We start from the raw sequence: 19898 nt of genomic DNA on the forward strand, positions 1-19898 counted from the left end.
TAGAATAGAATAGAACAGAACAGAATAGAATAGAACAGAATAGAATAGAATCAGAAACAGAAAGTGGAAGGGACCTTGGAGGTCATCTAGTCCAGCCCCCTGCTCAAGCAGGAGACCCTATACCATTTCAGACAAGTGGCTGTCCAGTCTCCTCTTAAAAACCTCCAGGGATGACTTTTTTGACCTCCCTGGGAGGCTGCTGACCCAGAAACGTTCTCCAGTGCAAATATTTTCCCCCCCTTCTGTCGCTGGGAGATTGCTCTGGTGCTTGGTGCTGCAGCCATACCCAAATGACTTGGGGCCATGCCCACCCCCGCCCACCCCTTCAGCTGCTCCTCGAAAGGGTTCGAATACCAGCAGCAGGATCCGCTCCCGCCTTGGCGCATGATTTGAGGCCGATGCATCCCTGCAGGGGAAAAACGCATAGCCCAAATGTTTGTTGTCCCCAGCAACCCAGCAACCTGGCAAGGCAAACCTGCTTTGGTGGGTTTGAGCAGGGCGGGGTGGCCAGGTGGGAGGGGAACAGAGGAAGCAGCTGTGATCGGAGGAAAGGCCTCCCATCCACCTCCCTCTCTGTATCTAAGCAGTGCAGCTATAGAGATCCTTAGGTGAAACCTGGCTCAAGAGCAGGAACTGCGAGAGGGACCTTGGAGTGGATTAGTGGATGATCATCATAATCATAAGTTTGTCAAGCATATTTACTTATTTATTTATTTATTTATTTATTTATTTATCTATTTATTTATTTATTTATTTAATTTGATTTATATGCCGCCCTTCTCCGGAGACTCAGGGTGGCTTACAATGTGCTAAGCAATAGCCTTCATCCTTTTGTATATTTATACAAAGTCAGCTTATTGCCCCCACAAACTGGGTCCTCATTTCACCTACCTTAGAAAGGATGGAAGGCTGAGTCAACCTTGAGCCTTGGCGAGATTCGAACCTGCAGTAATTGCAGGCAGCTGGTCTTAATAACAGGGTGCTTTAGACCACTGTACTACCAAGGCTCTTTTAAATTTATTTATTTATTTATTTATTTATATATGCCGCCCCATACTTTTTTATATATACCTGCTTAGTAGGGCTTTTGCTCCCCCCACCGCCCACCCCCGCCCCCAAGCAGTGTTCTTTTTTATACAAAGTCAGCTTATTGCTCCTACAATCCTGGTCCTCATTTTACCTACCTCGGAAGGATGGAAGGCTGAGTCAACCTTGAGCCTGGTGAGATTTGAACTCGCAGTAATTGCAGGCAGCTGGCAGCTAAGTGCTACTTTACAGCAGTTTAGTCTGCTGCACCACCAAGGCTCCTTTTACCTGTTATAACAGGTAAAAGTATAAACATAATTTGAATACATGAAAAGAGTAAGTAAAAAAGGAATATTAGGACAGGGACGGTAGGCACTCTGGTGCTCTTATGCACGCCCCTTACAGACCTCTTGGGAATGGGGTGAGGTCAACAGTAGACAGTTTAAGGTTAAAGTTTTGGGGGTTTGGGGAAGAAACCACAGAGTCAGGTAGAGCATTCCAGGCATTGACCACTCTGTTGCTGAAGTCAATTTTCTGCAATCGAGTTTGGAACGGTTTACCTTGAGTTTGTATCTATTATTTGCTCATGTATTGTTGTGGTTGAAGCTGAAGTAGTCATTGACAGGAAGGACACTGTGGCAGATAATTTTATGTACTATGTTTAGGTCAGACTGAAGTCGGCGTAATTCTAAGTTGTCCAAGCCCAAAATTTGGAGTCTGGTGGCATCAGGGATTTTATTGCAGTTAGAGGAATGGAGGACTCTTCTCGTAAAATATCTCTCGATTGTATTTATGTCCGATATGCAGTGCGGGTTCCAGACAGATGAGCTGTATTCAAGAATTGGTCTAGCAAAGGTTTTGTATGCTCTAGTTAGTAGTACAGCATTACGAGAGAAGAAGCTACGCAAGATTAAGTTAACAACTCTTAATGCCTTTTTGGCAGGGTGGATAAAAATCAATGATTTTTTTAAAAAAATCAAAAAAATCAGATTTTTTGATTTAAATCAGATTTTTTTTATTTAAATCGGATTTTTTTTTTATTTTTATCGAATTTATTTTAATAAAAAACTTTTGGGGTAAAAATCTATCGTAAGATAGTTTTCTATTTAAGATACATAAATAATTTAGTTTATTCAGCCTGAAATGGAGCTTAGTTATGTAGCATGAGGCTGTATATTCTGCAACACTGGGACTATCGGTGAGTCAAAGGAGTAGCAGAGATGACAGTTGCTCTTTAAAAATTATGATTTAAATCGAGTTGATTTAAATCAAGCCTTTTTACTAGTGATTTAAATCATGATTTAAATCGTGATTTAAATCAACTCGATTTAAATCAAATCCACTCTGCTTTTTGGCAATGTTGTTACAATGGGCTCGGGCACTTAGATCTTTAGAAATGAGTACTCCAAGGTCCTTGACAGAGTGAGGATCATCTATAAGGTCATATCCATCTAATAAAACATGTGTGCGGTCGCTGCCAAAGAAAGCTAACACAATCCTGGGTTGTATGAACAGAGGCATGGAATCAAGATCACGTGAAGTGTTAGCACCGCTTTGTAAATCCTCTGTAAGGGACACACCTGGAATCCTGCATCCAGTTTTGGTCTCCACATTTACAAAATAGATGTTGAGATTTTGGGAAAAATGCAAAGAGGAGATCAAGGGCCTGGAGACAAAAACATACCAAGAATGGTTGCAGGAATTGGGTTTGGCCAGTCTAGAGAAGGACTAGGGGGGATATGATGGCAGCCTTCCAATATTTGAGGGGAAAAAAAGGGGGTTAACTTATTTCCCAAAGCACCAGAAGGCAAGACAGGAAAGAATGGATGGAATGGAAACTAACCAAGGAGAGAAGCAACCTGGAATTGAGGAGAAACTACATAACAGCGAGAGTAGTTAACCAATGGAACAGCTTGCCACCAGAAGTTATGGGTGCTTCATTACTGGAGGTTTATAAGAAGAGACTGGGCAACCATTTGTCTGGAACTGTATTGGGCCGTGTTGGCGAACCTATGGCACATGTGCCGGAAGTGGCACAGAGAGCCATTTTTCCGGGCACGCAAGCCATCGCCAAGCTCACCTGAAACTGGGCAAGCGTGTGTGCCCCCAGCTGGTGTTTAGGCCTCTGGTGAGCATGTGCGCAATTCAGGGGACTCTGCTGGTCTTTGGAGCTCTGCGCATCCGCACATGTTTGCACATGGGGAGGAGCCGCACGTTCGTGCGGATGGCATGCGAGCACGCGCAGTGCGCAAAGCGCATTTCTGTTCAGCACTCGGTAAGTAAAAGGTTCGCCACCACTGGTATAGGCAGAGGTGGGTTTCAGCAGGTTCTGACCAGTTCTGGAGAACTGGTAGCGGAAATTTTGAGTAGTTCGGAGAACCGGTAGTAAAAATTCTGACTGGCCCCGCCCCCATCTATTCTCTGCCTCCCGAGTCCCAGCTGATCGGGAGGAAAGGGGGATTTTGCAATATCCTTCCCCTGCCATGCCCACCAAGCCACACGCACAGAACTGGTAGTAAAAAATTTTGAAACCCACCACTGGGTATAGGGCAGTGATAGCTAACTTTTTTGCCATCGTGTGCCAAAAGTGGGGGCAGCGCGGGGGGGGTTACGCCTGCACGTGCCCACACCCATAATTCTATGCGCCCTGCTCCCCCTGCATGCACGCATGGTCCACCTACACTTCCCCTGGCTTTTGGCACACAATGGCACAGTGGGCCCGGTAGGCCCATTTTTCGCCCTCCCCAGGCTCCAGAGTCTTTCTAGGAGCCTGGGGAGGGTGAAAACGGCCTTCCCCACCGCCCCCTGGAGGCCCTCCGGAGGCTGGAAACGGCCTGTTTCCCTACTTCTGGTGGGCCCAGAAGGTCTGAAAATTGGCTGGCCGGCACGCACATGTGCGCCAGAGCTGAGCTCGTGTGCCAAACGATATGGCCCCGCGTGCCACCTGTGGACACACATGCCATAGGTTCGCCATCACAGGTATAGGGTCTTCTGCTTGAGCAGTGGGTTGGACTAGAAGACCTCTGAGGTCCTTTCCAACTCTGTTATTCTACATTCCCCGTTTCTGTGGGTTGGTTGTGGTGAACTTTTGCTGGGAATGAAAAAGAGGACCACAAGCAACGAATTATAATCACATTTTGCAATTGACTGATGAGAGTTTTTCTCAATGCCAGTGGATTGCTAAAATCAGGAACGAGATCCTTAGGGAAAGAATTGGCATAGAACCAATTTTAAACTGCAGGTGGTGGTCATTGACCTACGTCCCCAATTGTGCCACAATTCTGTTGCTAAGCGAAACAGTGGTTGAGTGAATTTTGCCCCATTTTACGACCTTCCTGGCCACTGTGGTTAAGTGAATCATTGCAGGAGTTAAGTTAGTAACCCGTTCATTAAGAGAATCTGGCTTCCCCAGTGACTGTGCTTGTCAGAAGGTCGCAAAAAGGGGATTAGGTGACCCCAGGACACTGCAACCGTCATAAGTACATGTCAGTTGCCACGCATCTGGATTTTGATCATGTGATCATGGAGATGCTGCAAAGGTTGTAAGTATGGAAAACGGTCATAAGTCACTTTTTTCCAGTGCCGTTGTAACTTCAGACGGTCACTAAGTAAGTCAAGGACTTACCTGTACATAGAAAAACAGCAAATGAAGTTTATTATTATTATTATTATTATTATTATTATTATTATTATTAAAACATAATATGACATTACAAGACATACAACATTTATATATATACTCTTTTTAACAGCTATTTCGTGATGATCTTCTTCTAATATTCACATTTTCCCCCTTTTCCCTTCATATTATTCCAATTTCTTCTTGTCCCCATCTCTTTTAATTACCGTGTATTTCTTAACGTTAACATTTCTTAACATTCATATTCATTTTATATTTTCTATACATTGACATATTCTTTCTTTCCTTTTTGACATTCACCCCTATTTTTCTTCTCCAGTATTCCTATTCTCCAGGCAAACGGTCATAAGTCACTTTTTCCAGTGCCGTTGTAACTTCAGACGGTCACTAAATGGACTGTTGTAAGTCAAGGACTACCTGTACATAGTCATCCAGGTTCTGGTTGTCCCAAAGGTGGGGTTTTTTTCCAAGAGGCAACTGGACTTTCTGGTTTTCTTTGAAGATGTTTCGCTTCTCCGCCAGGAAGCTTCTTCAACTCTTGCCATTGATTCATTGTTCTTCAGTCAGAGTTGAAAGAAGCTTCTTGGGTGAGAAGTGAAAACGTCTTCAAAGAAAAACCAGAAAGTCCAGTTGCCTATTGAAAGAAAAAAAGCATCTTTGGGACAGCAATTGAAGTGGTTTTCCCACTTGGAGTGGAGGTCCATATCGTGCAAGGCATATACAGAAAGAAGAGAAGGTCCAAACACAGAAGAAGATGAAGATCAGAGACACACTACAACAGCATCAGTTAACAACGGTTGAGGCTGCCAAAAGAGCAAGCACCCAAACTTTGTATCTTCCCTTGACACCCGAAATGATAAAACAGGAAGCGAAGAAGACGTCAGTTGCTGTTCTGCCTTTTGCATTTGACCGGCATTGGCAAAATCTCCCACCAGTCAATTGCACTGTTCAGCTTGATTTGGATCAACAAATGACTGGCGTTGACACAAAGGCAGTTTGAATTTGGATCAGGAAATGACCGGCATTGTCAAAATCCGTGTCAAATCAATTGCAAAGGCAGTTTGATACGGATCAAGAAATGATTGGCATTGACACAATCCCCGTTAGTCAGTTGCAAAAGGCAGTTTGAATTTGGATCAGGAAATGACCGGCATTGTCAAAATCCGTGTCAATGACTGGTGTTGACAAATCCGTGTGTCAATCAATTCCAAAGGCAGTTTGGTTTAGATCAAGAAATGACTGGCATTGACACAATCCTCATTGGTCAATTGCAAAAGGCAGTTTGAATTTGGATCAGGAAATGACGGGGTTGACAAAATCCGTGTCAATGACTGGTGTTGACAAAATCCATGTCAATCAATTCCAAAGGCAGTTTGGTTTAGATCAAGAAATGACTGGCATTGACACAATCCCCGTTAGTCAATTGCAAAAGGCAGCTGTACTGGGAACAGCTTCCATCCTGCTTTTAACCCCGTCAAACATCCACATCTGTCTATCCCAGGTCCTTGGGAAGGACCCCAAAAGGCCAAGTCCAGTCTCAACATCTGCCTGACTGTGCAACCAAGTGTAATTTCTTAAATTTACAGGATGCCCCGGCTCTGAGCAATTTTGAAAGGAAACAAAACCAAGGATAAACATAAATAAATCTTATCTTGAAGTAGAAAACGCGAAGCAAGGAATTATAGAGCCAGAGCTGTACGGTTAGCGCTCAAGGTATTGTGGTGGAGAAATTAACTGTAAAATAAGGATAGTTTACTGATTTGAACCCTGTGAGGTAGGAAATTTTGAACCTCTGAGCCAGTGGTGAAATCTAAAATTTGTTACTACCGGTTCTGTGGATGTGGCTTGGTGGAGGGGGTGTGTGTGTAATGTGACTGGGTGGGCGTGGCCAATTTTTTTTAAAAAAAATTTTTAAAACCATTTTTTCTACAACCTCTTCGGCGAAGAGGTTGTAAAAAAATGCTTTCAAAAGGCTCTGACGATCCAAGCTGTGTTGCCTGATCGGCAGAGGCTTTTTTTCTTTTAAAAAGCCTCTGATGATCAGGCAACTCAGCTTGGATCGTCAGAGGCATTTAAAAGAAAAACAGCCTCTGCTGATCACGTGACTTAGCTGAGCATGGGGGGGAGCAGGGATTTTTGCTACCGGTTCTCCGAACCACCCGCCTCCATCGCTACCGGATCAGGCGATCCGGTCTGAACCGGGAGCATTTCACCCCTGCTCTGAGCTAAGGGGCGAAAGTTCCCACCAAAGTTTGTCTTCAAAACCAGCGAGTTTCGCTTCTCTTTCGCTGAACTGGCAATGCAATCTTGTGGGGGGGGGCGGAGGGAGATGGAGGCTGCTCATTTGCACCCAGGGCTGTACCCAGCAGCTGTTTTGGAGTGTGGGGGCAGGGCCACTCTGGAGAACCTGGGATTCGATCTCGGCGCGGTCCCCACCCTGCTCATTCCCGGAGGAATGCCGTCCAGCTGGTTTGGCGGGACCTGCCTGGGCGTGAGCCCAGTTGCCCGTCGAGGTCCCTTGGAAGGATTTTTGAGAGTCGAAGAGCCGGATCCCAGTTCACAAGACCCAGCACACCAGGTAGTCCTCGACTTACGGCCATTCGTTTAGCGACCGTTCAAAGTTATGAAGGCGCCAAAAAAACTGACTTACGGTCGGCCGTTGTAACGGTGCACGGCTCATTGTCAAGGGCTTAAAATTTGGGCATTTGACACCCGGCATGTTTTTATAACACCTGCTACATCCTGAGGTCACAAGATAAGATGTTTGCATGTTTCCCAGCCAGCTTCTGGCAAGCTAAGTCAATGGGAGGGGGGGGGGGCTGGATTCACTTAATGACTGTGGGATACACTTAACAACTGCAGTGATTCAAAGAGAGATTCAACCTGGAAATAAGGAGAAATTTTCTGACACAGCGAATTAACCAGATCGGCGTGGGGTGGGGGGGAAATCAGCTGCTTTTTCTGAGTCTGGAACCGACTCATTTTCTGGCTTACAAGATACCGTTAAACCCCACTCTAGTGAAATATTTCAGACCAGCAAATACAGGTAGTCCTCGACTTATAAACAGTTCGTTTAGTGACCGAAGTTACAACAGCATTGAAACAAGTGGCCGAAGACCGTTTTACATGGTTAGGCGCTTTGCGGTATCTCTACGATCACATGATCAAAATCCGGAGGCTTGGCAACTGGCATGTACTTATGATGGTTGCCATATCCCGGGGGTCACGCAATCCCCTTTTGCGACTGTCTGACCAGCAAATTCAATGAGGGAGCCGGATTCGCTTAACATCTGTGTGACTAACTTAAGAACAGCCATGATTCACTTAACAACGGTGGCAAGGAAGATGATGAATCGGAATTCTATGTAAGATGGAATACATTTTATCAATGGCTAGAGAAAAGGAGGAATGTAGGGACAGAGAATTAGAAACAAAGGGGAGAAAAGGAAGGGGAGAAAAATTAATATTTCTTTTATTCTTTTATTTATTTTTCTCCCCTTTTCTTCCCTTTGTTTTTAATTCTCTATCCCTACATTCCTCCTTTGTACATTCAATCACACTCCAGTTACCTACATATTCTATTCAAATCCAATTTATTCCCCTCTAATATAATAAATTGGATTTGAATAGAATATGTAGGTAACTGGAGTGTGACTGAATGTACAAAAAGTATATACGGAATATGCATGATGTTATATTGTAATATACACGAAAGAAAATGTGTTAGAAAAGTATGTACCAGACAAGTCGCACCAAGTCTAATGTTTTTAAATTGTATATTTAATTATATATGTGTGTGTGTGTGTGTGTGTAGGTTTTCGGTTATTCGGGTTTTCTCCCGTGTAGAATTGGAAGTGTCTTGGCGATGTTTCAACGAAGTCTCATTTGTCATCTTCAGGCTGGTGTTTTCGGCTTCGTGCTTCTAGGAGCAATGCTAGAACGAGCATTGCTCCTAGAAGCACGAAGCCGAAAACACCAGCCTGAAGATGACAAATGAGACTTCGTCGAAACGTCACCAAGACACTTCCAATTCTACACGGGAGAAAACCCGAATAACCAAAGACCTACATACAAACACCCGCGAAAACCTCAGAATATATATATATATATAAACAACGGTGGCAAGGAAGGTCGTAAAATGGAGCAATACTCATTTAACAACTGTCTCGCTCAGTGACAGAAATGTTGGGATTCAGGGGTGGTCGTAAGAGGCGAGGATGGCCTCTAAAGCCACCTCCGTCCCCCCTAAAACCAGATTTCCCCTACGAAATTGGAGTGGTGTGCTGTGCGAACGCACCTGGTGCACCTTGATCTGACCTGCATGAAGTCGGTGATGTCAACTGAGTGGCAAGATAGAAGCAAAATAAACAACCTCCACAGATCAACAACAACAACAAAAACAGTTAGCGAGTGTTGAAAGGCGCTGATTTCATTCTATCACGCATGGAATTCCAAGGGGAAGTGTTTGATTGTTTTCCGATCAAACAAAAACACACACACACACACACAGAGATGCTAATATTCCCTGGGATGAAGCAAGCCCCAGGCGCTCTTGCAGACAGTGGGATCGCTGCTTGGTGCCTTTTCTAACGGCCGATTGTAATGTTATATTGTGAAACAAGCCACCTTTTGCCTGAGCATCTAACACCGTGATAGCGAACCTATGGCACGCGTGTCACAGGTGGCACATGGAGCCATATCGGTGGACACGCAAGCGTTGCCCTAGCTCAGCTCCAGCGCGCATGCACGCACCGGCCAGCTGATTTTCGGGCCTGGTTCGGGCCCACTGGAAGTCGGGAAACAGGCTGTTTCCGGCCTCTGGAAGGCCTCCGGGCGGGGGGAGGCTGTTTTTGCCCTCCCCAGACTCCAAGAAAGCCTCGGGAGCCTGGGGAGGGTGAAAAATAGGCCTATGGGGCCCACCCATGGAAGGGGTGTTGCGCATATATGTGCGGGGGGCAGGGCGCTTGCTTTTGGCACACGACGGCAAAAAAGTTAGCCATCACTGATCTAACACAATGACCCCCCCAACCTTTTGGGCGCCAGGGACTGGTTCCGTGGAGAGGCCAGACACGGCCCTGTTTTTGGCACGCTGGGGCCCAGTGCTGGTCCACAGACCAGGGGTCGGGGATCCCTGATCTAACATAGATCATATACAGGCAGTCCTTGAGTTACGTCCGCAATCCCAGCCCAAAATTTATGTTGCAAAGTGAAACATTTCTTGCCACCGTTGTTAAGCAAATCACTGCATCTGTTTATGTTGTTAAGCGAATCTGGTTTCCCCGTGGACTTTGCTTGTCACGAAAGGGGAGCACGTGGTCAAAGGGGATCAAATATGAGTCAATTGCTCAGCATCTGAATTTTGATCGCGTGGCAACCGTCGTAAAGTGTGAAAAACAATCACCCTAAATAACTTTTTTCAGGGCTGTTGTAACGTTGAACGGTCACTAAATGCACCGTCGTAAGTCGATCACCAATATATCTCAGCTGAAACTTCTGGATATATAAATGAGAACAGGAGAGGTAGACCTCCACTTATGACCAAAATTGAGCCTGAAATTTATGTTGCTCAGTGAGAAATTTGTTAAGTTTTGCCCCCTTTTACGACCTTACTGACTGCAGCTGTTAAGTGAACCACTGCAGTTGTTAAGTTAGTCACTCTGTTGTTAAGTGAATCTGTCTTCCCCGTTGACTTTGCTTTTCCCGGGACACAGCGACTGTCATAAATACGAGTCAGTACGCTAAGAATGTTGGTCACATGACTATGGGGATGCCGCAGCGGTCATAGGTGTGAAAAATGGTCGTAAGTCACATTTTTAAGTGCCGTTGTAACTTCAAACTATCACTAAATGAACTGTTGTTAAGTCGAGGTACTACCTGTAATTGCAAAATATTTTTATCAACACAGTTCTGCAAATTCACAGCCCAAGAGGGAGACAGGCCAAAATATATCAACGTTAAATTTCTACAGGATTTTTTTGTTTATTTTTTAAATCAGGATTGATAATCTGTCTCTGATTAAAGTTTGGAGCAGTTCTTCCCAAGATTAATAAGGTCCATTAATTCAGCTAAAGCCAATTAATTTAATGGAGATGAATTAATTCAATTAAGATCCATTAATTCAGTTAATTAAGATCCATTAATTCAGTTAATTAAGATCAATTAAAACTGCATTTTGCATGATCTGCAGATTGAAAAATAGGCGAGTGATTGAAATTTGCTTCAAAATGAGTTGAAACGGCATTTGCCCCTGATAATATATATATATATATATATGGAATATATATATATTCCCCATGCAGGTAAAACATTCCTCACCTCCTTGCAATATTAGCATAGGAGCTTTTTAAGAAACTCAAGTGCGGGACCACACCCAAAATAAGATTTATCCAAATAAATCCCTTTAATTAGAGCTTCTGTGAACTTGTTGCTGGGTAGGCGACATTATTCATGGCACGGATAAAATGCCTTTTAAAATGCTTTTTTAAAATGGATTATTTTAAAAATAACGCTTTTGTTTAAAAATTCAACGCGTGCTCTTCCTTCAGTAATTCATTTTCTCCTTCCTGGCTTCACAGGGTCAGCTGAGCCTAAAGCTTTCTCTGATTTTCAGCTGCATTTGTATAACACGGTTATTGTAGTGATTGCATCCTAATTGCACTACCACATCAGGTGGTGACTCTGTATACAGTATTACATAAATAATGCATTACTTTTATTCAGTGTGCAAAACTACAGGGAGACCTTGACTTATCATAGTTTGTTTAGTGACCGGTCTGAAGTTACAACGGCACTGAAAAAAGTGACTTTTTCCCACTTAACAACCGTGGTCCAACAATCAAAATTCAGAGGGCAACTGGCATGTACTTAGGACTGTTGCAATGTCCCAAGATCCCTTTTGCAACCTTTTTGACCAGCCAAATTCACTTAACAACCAGGTTACTAACTTAACTCTAATGATTCACTTAACAACCGTGGCAAGAGAGGTGGTAAAACGGGACAAAACTCACTTAACTATTGTTTCACTTAGCAACATAGATGTTGTGGTCATAAGTTGAGGACTACATGGACAAACTATCAAGGGTTTGTCCAAAATACTAAGCTATAAAAGTAAACAGGTTTGAACCCTGTGAGTTCTTCAAGGGACTCAGGTCAGTGTGTTGTGTGTGTGAATGGAACCACTGCATACCCCACTCTTAAAAAAGCTTTCAAGAAGGGACTGGGCTGCCATCTGTCAGAAATGGTGGGGGGGTCTCCTGCTTGGGTGGGGGTTGGACTAGATGACCTCCAAGGCCCCTTCCAAATTTGTTAATCTGTATCTGTATTATTAGTGCCTTGGTGGCGCAGCGGACTAAAATGCTGTTAAGTAGCACGTAGCTGCCAGCTGCCGGCAATTACTGTGAGTTCAAATCTCACCAGGCTCAAGGTTGACTCAGCCTTCCATCCTTTCGAGGTAGGTAAAATGAGGACCCGGATTGTGGGGGCAATAAGCTGACTTTGTATAAAAAAGAACGCCGCTTGGGGAGCCCCTGAAAGCTGTACTAAGCAGGTATCTACAAAAGTATGAAGGCTATTGCTTAACGCATTGTAAGCCGCCCTGAGTCTCCGGAGAAGGGTGGCATATAAATCGAACCAATAAATAAACAAATTAGAAGGAGCCAGCAATTGTAGTGTTATCGTTACAGGTAGTCCTTGACAAACCATCATTTGTTTAGTGACTGTTCAAAATTACCATGGCACTGAAAAAACTTAATTTACAACCGGTCCTCGCACTTACGACTGTTGCTGCGTCCTCGCGATCCCACGATCAAAATTCGGACGCTGCAGCATTCCGGGGTCCTTGAGATCATCATTTCTGACCTTCCCAGCCGGCTTCTGACAAGCCAAACCAAGGGCGGGAAGTCGGATTCAATGAACGACCGCGTGCTTCCGTTCGTAACTAAAGTGATTTGCTTAACAACCGTGACGAACAGGTCGTAGAATTGGGCTTCATGACTCATTGAACAAACACCTGTTTTGTCGAGCAGTGGAAATTCTGGTCCCCATCGAGTTGAGAATGGTTCTAAAGCGCTGGGTGTCGCCTTTGGTGAGACCGGGGAGTGGTGGTGGATGAGAAAGAAAGAAAGAAAGAAAGAAAGAAAGAAAGAAAGAAAGAAAGAAAGAAAGAAAGAAAGAAAGAAAGAAAGAAAGAAAGAAAGAAAGAAAGAAAAGTAGTCGTAAGTCGAGGACTGCCTGCATTGAAAATCAGGGATCTGGGATCCTTTTCTGCGTGGTGGGTAGAAGCCGAGGGTCATTCCTGCTCAAGGAGCTGAAAATGCAAAGGTGGATCTCCTACAGATGTGTGGACTTCAACTCCCAGAATTCCCCAGCCAGCTGTGCTGGCTGGGGAATTCTGGGAGTTGAAGTCCACACATCTTAAGGCTGAAACCCAATCCTGGCAGGGGAACCGGTTGGTAAACTGTGCCAAGAATTCCTCCCGGTTGAGCAGAACCCAATCCTTGCCTTGCGTGATCGAGGCCTGGCTGAGCCTGTGCCAGGAACGGCTGTGCCCGCGGGCAACTGATGGGCATGGGCACATTTCACTCCCACCTCCGTTACCGGCTGGGAAAGGTGGAGACTTTGAGTTGCAAAGAAAAAACTTGCAAAGGCCCCAGAGGTCTCCTCACCTCTCCTCTAGGAATCCGGAGTGGCCCACTGAGGGGTTCTCTATCACCTTAAGGACTAGAACCTTGGGTGGTTGTGTTTTTTTTCCCCATAGCAACCAGCAAAGCTGTGGTTCCCAAAGCTGCAGGTGGCTCTGATTGGAGCAAGGCAGTGGGGAGGTGGCCTTCTCCTAGATGGAGAGCAGGTTCACCAAGCCAGGCGGGACAGGACAGGCAAGGCCGCCCAGGGCAGCGCCCGAGCAGCTGCGGGCAGGAGAACGGGTTGGTTTACTGCAGTTTCCACCGTGGCTTCTGTGCTTCCAGCATCTCCCAGGGGAGAAAAGAGAGCAGAAGGCAGGACTCTAGCTTTTGGAAACCCCCAGATCCTAGTGGTTAGAGCAGGGTTTCTAAATCTCATGAGTTTGGAGATGATGGACTTCAGTTCTCAGAATTCCCCAGCCAGCATGCCTTAAAAAGGATGGACTTCAACTCCCAGAATTCCCCAGCCAGTTTGGTTTAAGATGGGTGGACTTCAACTCCCAGAATTCCCCAGCCAGTTTGGTTTAAGATGGGTGGACTTCAACTCCCAGAATTCCCCAGCCAGCATGCTTTAAGATGGGTGGACTTCAACTCCCAGAATTCCCCAGCCAGCATACTTTAAGATGGGTGGACTTCAACTCCCAGAATCCCCCAGCCAGCATGCTTTAAGATGGGTGGACTTCAACTCCCAGAATCCCCCAGCCAGCATGCTTTAAGATGGGTGGACTTCAACTCCCAGAATTCCCCAGCCAGCATGCTTTAAGATGGGTGGACTTCAACTCCCAGAATCCCCCAGCCAGCATGCTTTAAGATGGGTGGACTTCAACTCCCAGAATCCCCCAGCCAGCATGCTTTAAGATGGGTGGACTTCAACTCCCAGAATCCCCCAGCCAGCCATGCTTTAAGATGGGTGGACTTCAACTCCCAGAATCCCCCAGCCAGCATGCCTTAAAAAGGATGGACTTCAACTCCCAGAATTCCCCAGCCAGCATGCTTTAAGATGGGTGGACTTCAACTCCCAGAATCCCCCAGCCAGCATGAATGTTGGTCCACCCATTTTAAAGCTGCCAGGTTCAGAAAAACTTCTTGTTCTGCAGCTTAGATGTAGCTAAGGATTGGAAGGGATTCGGGAGGGGAGGCCACCAGGCGATCACCTGGATCTGGGTATTTCCACAGAGTGAAAACAAACCAGCCCAGAAGAAAATGACGGGCAAATCCGTTCCATATGACTTCCAAGAAAACCAGGGCTTGGCTAGTCCTGAAGAACCGAGTCTTGCGTTTGTGTTCAGCCACAACATCCAATAACCAGGTTAACTTTATGACGTCAAACAGGCGATGTAAAAATTAGGAGAAAACCCCTTATTTTAGCCAGGCCTGACCGTTTCCTTTATGTGGGTGCAGATTTCACTCTCTTCTAGCTACCCCTGAATCACCCAAAAAGGGCTGCAGGGAAAAAAAAAAAAAAAAAACCTAACCAAATTTAAAACGAATCAAGCTTGACACGCAAAACCGCTGGGCTTTTTAACGCATCCGGTTCAGCAGGTTTTCCGCTGGTGCCGTTGTGGCGAAGGACTCCGTAAAACGAGTTTCTTTTCTTTCTTTCTCCCAAGCCTCCCCGTTGGTTTCCCGGGTAAAACAGCTGAGTTTGCGTCGTGACGACTTCGAGATCCTGAAGGTGATCGGGAGAGGAGCCTTTGGGGAGGTGAGTCCCCCGAAGGATTTAAAGCCACAGCTGACTCAGGAGGCACTTTTGGGGTACCCCGAGCCCCGTCAGAAGAGCCCCGCATTCACACAACAGCCTGACTTGCATTACGGGAAGTCCTCGACTTACAGTTGTCTGTTAATGACCGTTCAAAGTTGCTACGGCACTGATAAAAGTGACTTAAAAGATGATCCTCGCACTTACGACTGCCACAGTCACAGACACCCCCCCCCCCATGGACACATGATCAAAATTTGGGCACTGGACAACTGGCCTATTATTTATGACATTTGAATTATCCTGAATTCATTAGATCGCCATTTATGGCCTTCCCAGCCGGCTTCCGACAAGCAAAGTGACGGGCGGAAGCTGGATTCACTTAACGACTGAATGTTTGCTTAGCAACTAGGGGGAAAAAAATCTTAATATCAGGCCCGATTCATTTAACCATCTTGCTTAGCAACATTATTTTTTTTTTGTCTTATAATGAGCCCATAATCCCTTGTATCGGGGTGGAGTCAGGGCAACTCAATGGAGCTGAGTGTTTACTGGCCGGATGTCCTTCCTGTCACCAATGCGGAGTTCGCAACAGATATATTCTCATTGTGCCGAGAGAGAGAGAGAGAGAGGGAGAGGGAGAGGGAGAGGGAGAGGGAAAGGGAGAGGGAGAGGGAGGGAGAGAGATCTGCCTGATTCACTTCTTGCTTAGCAACAAAAATACCGGCAAAAATGGATGTTCTATGTTGAGAACTCCCTTTACTGCATAAATCCATTTTTCATTTCTGGTCTTGGACTGGGCATTACATCTGGCTGGGTTCACACAATGCCCTAAGCAGACCAAGCTTCCCACTGGGGTGTTTGCAGAGGGGCAGAATCTGCATCCACCGAAGCAAAACGCCTAGGTTGCATCAACAGAGGGACAGTATCAGAATAACAGCGTCGGAAGGGATCTCGGAGGTCTTCTAGTCCAACCCCCTGCTCAGGCAGGAGACCCTTTGCCATTCCAGAAAAACAGCTGTCCAGTCTCTTCTTGAAAACCTCCAGTGATGGAGCACCCACGGCTTCTGAAGATAAGCCATCCCAGTGGATAATTGTTCACTGGTTAATTGTTAATTATATCAGGGTCACATTAGGTGCAGGTACCATTTTATACCAAACTGGTCAGACCACACTTGGAATTCTGCATCCAGTTTTTGGTCGCCACGATGTAAAAACAACGTGGAGACTCTAAGAAAGAGTGCAGAGAAGAGCAACCAGGATGATGAGGGGACTGGAGGCTCAAACAGACGATGGACGGTTGCAGGAACTGAGTTATGTCTAGTCTGGTGAAGAGAAGGACCAGGGGAGACAGGAGAGCATCTTCCAATACTTGAGGGGCTGCCCCAGAGAGGAGGAAGGGGGTCAAGCTATTTCCCAAAGCACCCAAAGGCCAGAGAAGGAATCATGGATGGAAACTAATCAAGGAGAGAAGCAACCTGGAACTAAGGAGAAATTTCCCAACAGTGAGAGCAATTAATCAGTGGAACAGCTTGCCACCAGAAGTTGTAAATGCATCAACACTGGAGGTCTTCAAGACAACCATTTGTCTGGAATGATATTATATAGGGTCTCCTGCTTGAGCAGGGGGTTGACCCCCCACCCACCCAAGGTCCCTTCCAGCTCAGTTATTCTATGATTCTTATTCTAAAGGCTCCCCACCCCCACCCCAATCTCTGTCCTGCTCTCTCCTCCCAGGTGGCCGTCGTGCGAATGAAGCAGACGGAGAAAATCTACGCCATGAAGATCCTGCACAAGTGGGAAATGCTGAAGAGAACCGAGGTGACTATTCCCAGGCCCTGGGATCCATCTGCCAAAGTCTCAGCAAGTTAGGATTAGACCTCGGATGGGAGGCCACTAAGAGATCACCAAGCTAGCCCAGGAAAGCAGCTGGAGAAAGGCGGCCTTAAACGATTTTTGTGCCATTGTCAAGAAAATGACAGATATGAAATTTGGCCATTTGGGGAATCTCTAGCCACGCTCTAAATTTTCATTGATTCCTTTGTTTCGTAAATCCAGAAAGTTTCTTAGCCATCAAGTGGGCTGTAGGAAGATGGGAAAAAGTGGCCCTCAACCCCGCCATTGCACACACACACACACAAAGGTCTTATTCAAATTCAAATTAAATTATTGTCATTTCTTTCTTGGTTGTGAGCCTTGCGGAATTGTGGAGAGTCGGTGGCGTATAAATGGAATAAATTGTGATTATTGTGGGTAGTGAAGAGTTAAATTCACAATCTAAGATGGGTGAGAAAACATAATAATTCAAAGCCCTAACCAAGGATCTAAGAATTATTTTTATAATTAGGATTTATTAAGGGCGATTTCATTAGTTTATTAAGGCGATTCATTAAATGGCTTTCATATTAATATTTTACATTTTATAGTTCTTGTGACCTTCCCAGCCAGTTTCGGACAAGCAAAGTCAAAGGGGAAGCTGACAGGAAAGATTGCAAGTCGTGGTCATGGGATGTCCCGCTTAATGGCTGTACCACTTAATGACCGCACCACTTAATGACAAATAGTCCTCGACATACGACCACATTGACTTACAACCAAAATGCCGGTCCCAATTGTGGGCATAAGTCGAGGACCATCTGTACTTTTTCTGCGCCAGATAGCAGAGCTGTCAGGTGTGCTAAGCTTTGTGCTAAGATTCGCACCCAGCGTCACCTTCTGTCTCCTTTCAGACGGCTTGTTTTCGAGAGGAACGGGATGTCCTCGTGCATGGGGATCAGCAGTGGATTACCACGTTGCATTACGCCTTCCAGGACGAGCACTATCTGGTGAGCCGAGACACGTTTTCAAATCCAGGAAATTTTGAACAGGGTTTCCTCTCGGATGTCAGTCTGTTGGGAACTGGCAATGGTGGTTTCCATCTCTGGGGTGGAGCATGGGGATGAAGCGAAGAGAGAAAAGGGTTTTGTGCAATGGCTGCTGGCCCCATTTTTGCCTCCGAATCGGTTGCTTGCTTTGCAAACTTGATTTCCTCCATTCACATGACATGCTAAACCCAGCCAGGGTACCAAGTCACAGGTTTTGTGTGCGTGTTGTGTGAATCGAGAAAATCGGGCACCAACAGAGGTAGAAGCTTGTAAAATTTTGAACCTGCTTTGGAAGGAGGGAGGGAGCTATAATTGTGGCAATAGATTTGTTAAGGTTCCACTAGGAGGGTTTATAAGGATTTTGGGGTTGTTTTTTTTGTCTTTTCTAATTCACATTTTTTAATGTTCTTGTCCAGTTTTGTTTTGTCTTTGTTAAATGTTTTTTTTTTCTTTCTTTGGGGTTTTGCATTTTAATCTTTTTTGAATCAAATAAAAAATTAGAGGATGGGGGGAAGGTGCACTCAGCCAGTTGCTTGCATTTTGCAAGCATGGAGATTTAGCTATGAGGTTACGTGTGAATGAGGGGGTGTGACGTGTGTCTGCACGTGACGGAATATGAGGGTGAATGTTTTCTCTTCCGTGGTACGGTCCTCTCTGAAGCCCGACCCTACCAATCAGGAGCATCTGTGGTGCTGGGTTCAGATGTTGCTAAAAGGGATGGAAAAACTGTCATTTCTTTGCAAAATTTCAGAAAATTCACCTGTCACCTCTCTGCCCACCGATCGTGACTGCCCAATGCTAGCATTCAGTTTTCTAAAAAAAAAAGGAGGTGCTGGCTTTTCTCGATGCCCTGCTCCCCAAAATGTGATCTGTCTTTGCAAGAACGTAGTGTCAGTAAATCTAGTAATGATTGAATGCCACCTGACTCAGCAAAATGGATTCGTATCATCTTTCCTCACAGTGGACTAGAAACCTGAAAAGGCCACTAGCTTTTGGTTTCTAAATGCAGCCTGAGGTAACAAGGTAAACCTGAGGTAAAAACAAGAGATTGGCAGTGGCTGATTTTCCTCACCAGTTTTTCCTCAATCTGGGCAGCTATAAAAATGGGTGGACTTCAACTCCCAGAATTCCCCAGCCAGCTGTGCTGATGGATGGACTTCAACTCCCAGAATTCTGCGCTGTCCTGGCTGGGGAATTCTGGGAGTTGAAGTCCACCCGTCTTAAAGCTACCCAGATTGAGAGCACAATTCCACACTCTGAGCCGTGTGCAAATATTGTCCCACAATTCTGTGGGCTGAGGATGCTGGGCTTTGCCGTCTCCACCAAGTGAGATTTTGCACCCAAAACATTCTCAGAAGCCGCCGTCATCTGAAATTCAGGGAGGAAACGGGTTATGGGCCACTCAGGTGTGTTCACTTCACCTTCCCCAACCGCAGAGAAGGTGTGAACTTCAGCTCCCAGAATTCTCAGCAAACAACCTCACTGCCGGGGGGAATTCTGGGAGTCGAAGTCCCCACCTGCAGAACGCAGGTTGGGAAGGGATGCTAGAGGTTGGCGGTTCTTTTGACAGTACCTGGTGATGGATTATTACGCCGGAGGAGACCTACTCACCCTGCTGAGCAAGTTTGAGGATCGGCTGCCGGAAGACTTGGCCTGCTTCTACCTGGCCGAGATGGTCCTGGCCATCCATTCCCTCCATCAGCTCCAGTATGTGCACAGGTACGTCTCCTCTTGCTTTTTCCTTCTGTTAACGTTGGCCGTGGACTGGGGGGGTCCCTGGGGTGGGTCAGAAAGCCACAAAGCGACTTATGATGGCACAATTGCACTTTGTGGGTTGTCCTTGACTTACAATAATTATTATTATTATACATTATTATACAATTATTATACAATATTATACAATTATTATACAATAGTTATTATTATTATTATTATTTTGAGCCACAGTGGTGCAGTGGTTAGACTGCGGTACTGCAGGCTACTTCTGCTGA

At 45.5% G+C, this 19898-nt stretch overlaps 1 protein-coding gene across 1 annotated transcript in view; it reads left to right on the forward strand.

The window, feature by feature from the left end:
• Positions 1 to 19898, forward strand: part of CDC42BPG (CDC42 binding protein kinase gamma) — a 102794-nt gene that overhangs the window by 18939 nt on the left and 63957 nt on the right. The window contains exons 2-5 of the mRNA XM_060691855.2: positions 14955 to 15046; positions 16781 to 16864; positions 17773 to 17868; positions 19478 to 19626. Of these exons, the coding sequence (XP_060547838.2) occupies positions 14955 to 15046; positions 16781 to 16864; positions 17773 to 17868; positions 19478 to 19626 (421 nt within the window). The remainder of the gene's footprint in view (positions 1 to 14954; positions 15047 to 16780; positions 16865 to 17772; positions 17869 to 19477; positions 19627 to 19898) is intronic.

Source organism: Pantherophis guttatus, chromosome 18 (genome assembly GCF_059756535.1).
Source record: "Pantherophis guttatus breed Tessera chromosome 18, ASM5975653v1, whole genome shotgun sequence".
In the NCBI taxonomy this organism is placed as follows: Eukaryota; Metazoa; Chordata; class Lepidosauria; order Squamata; family Colubridae; genus Pantherophis; species Pantherophis guttatus.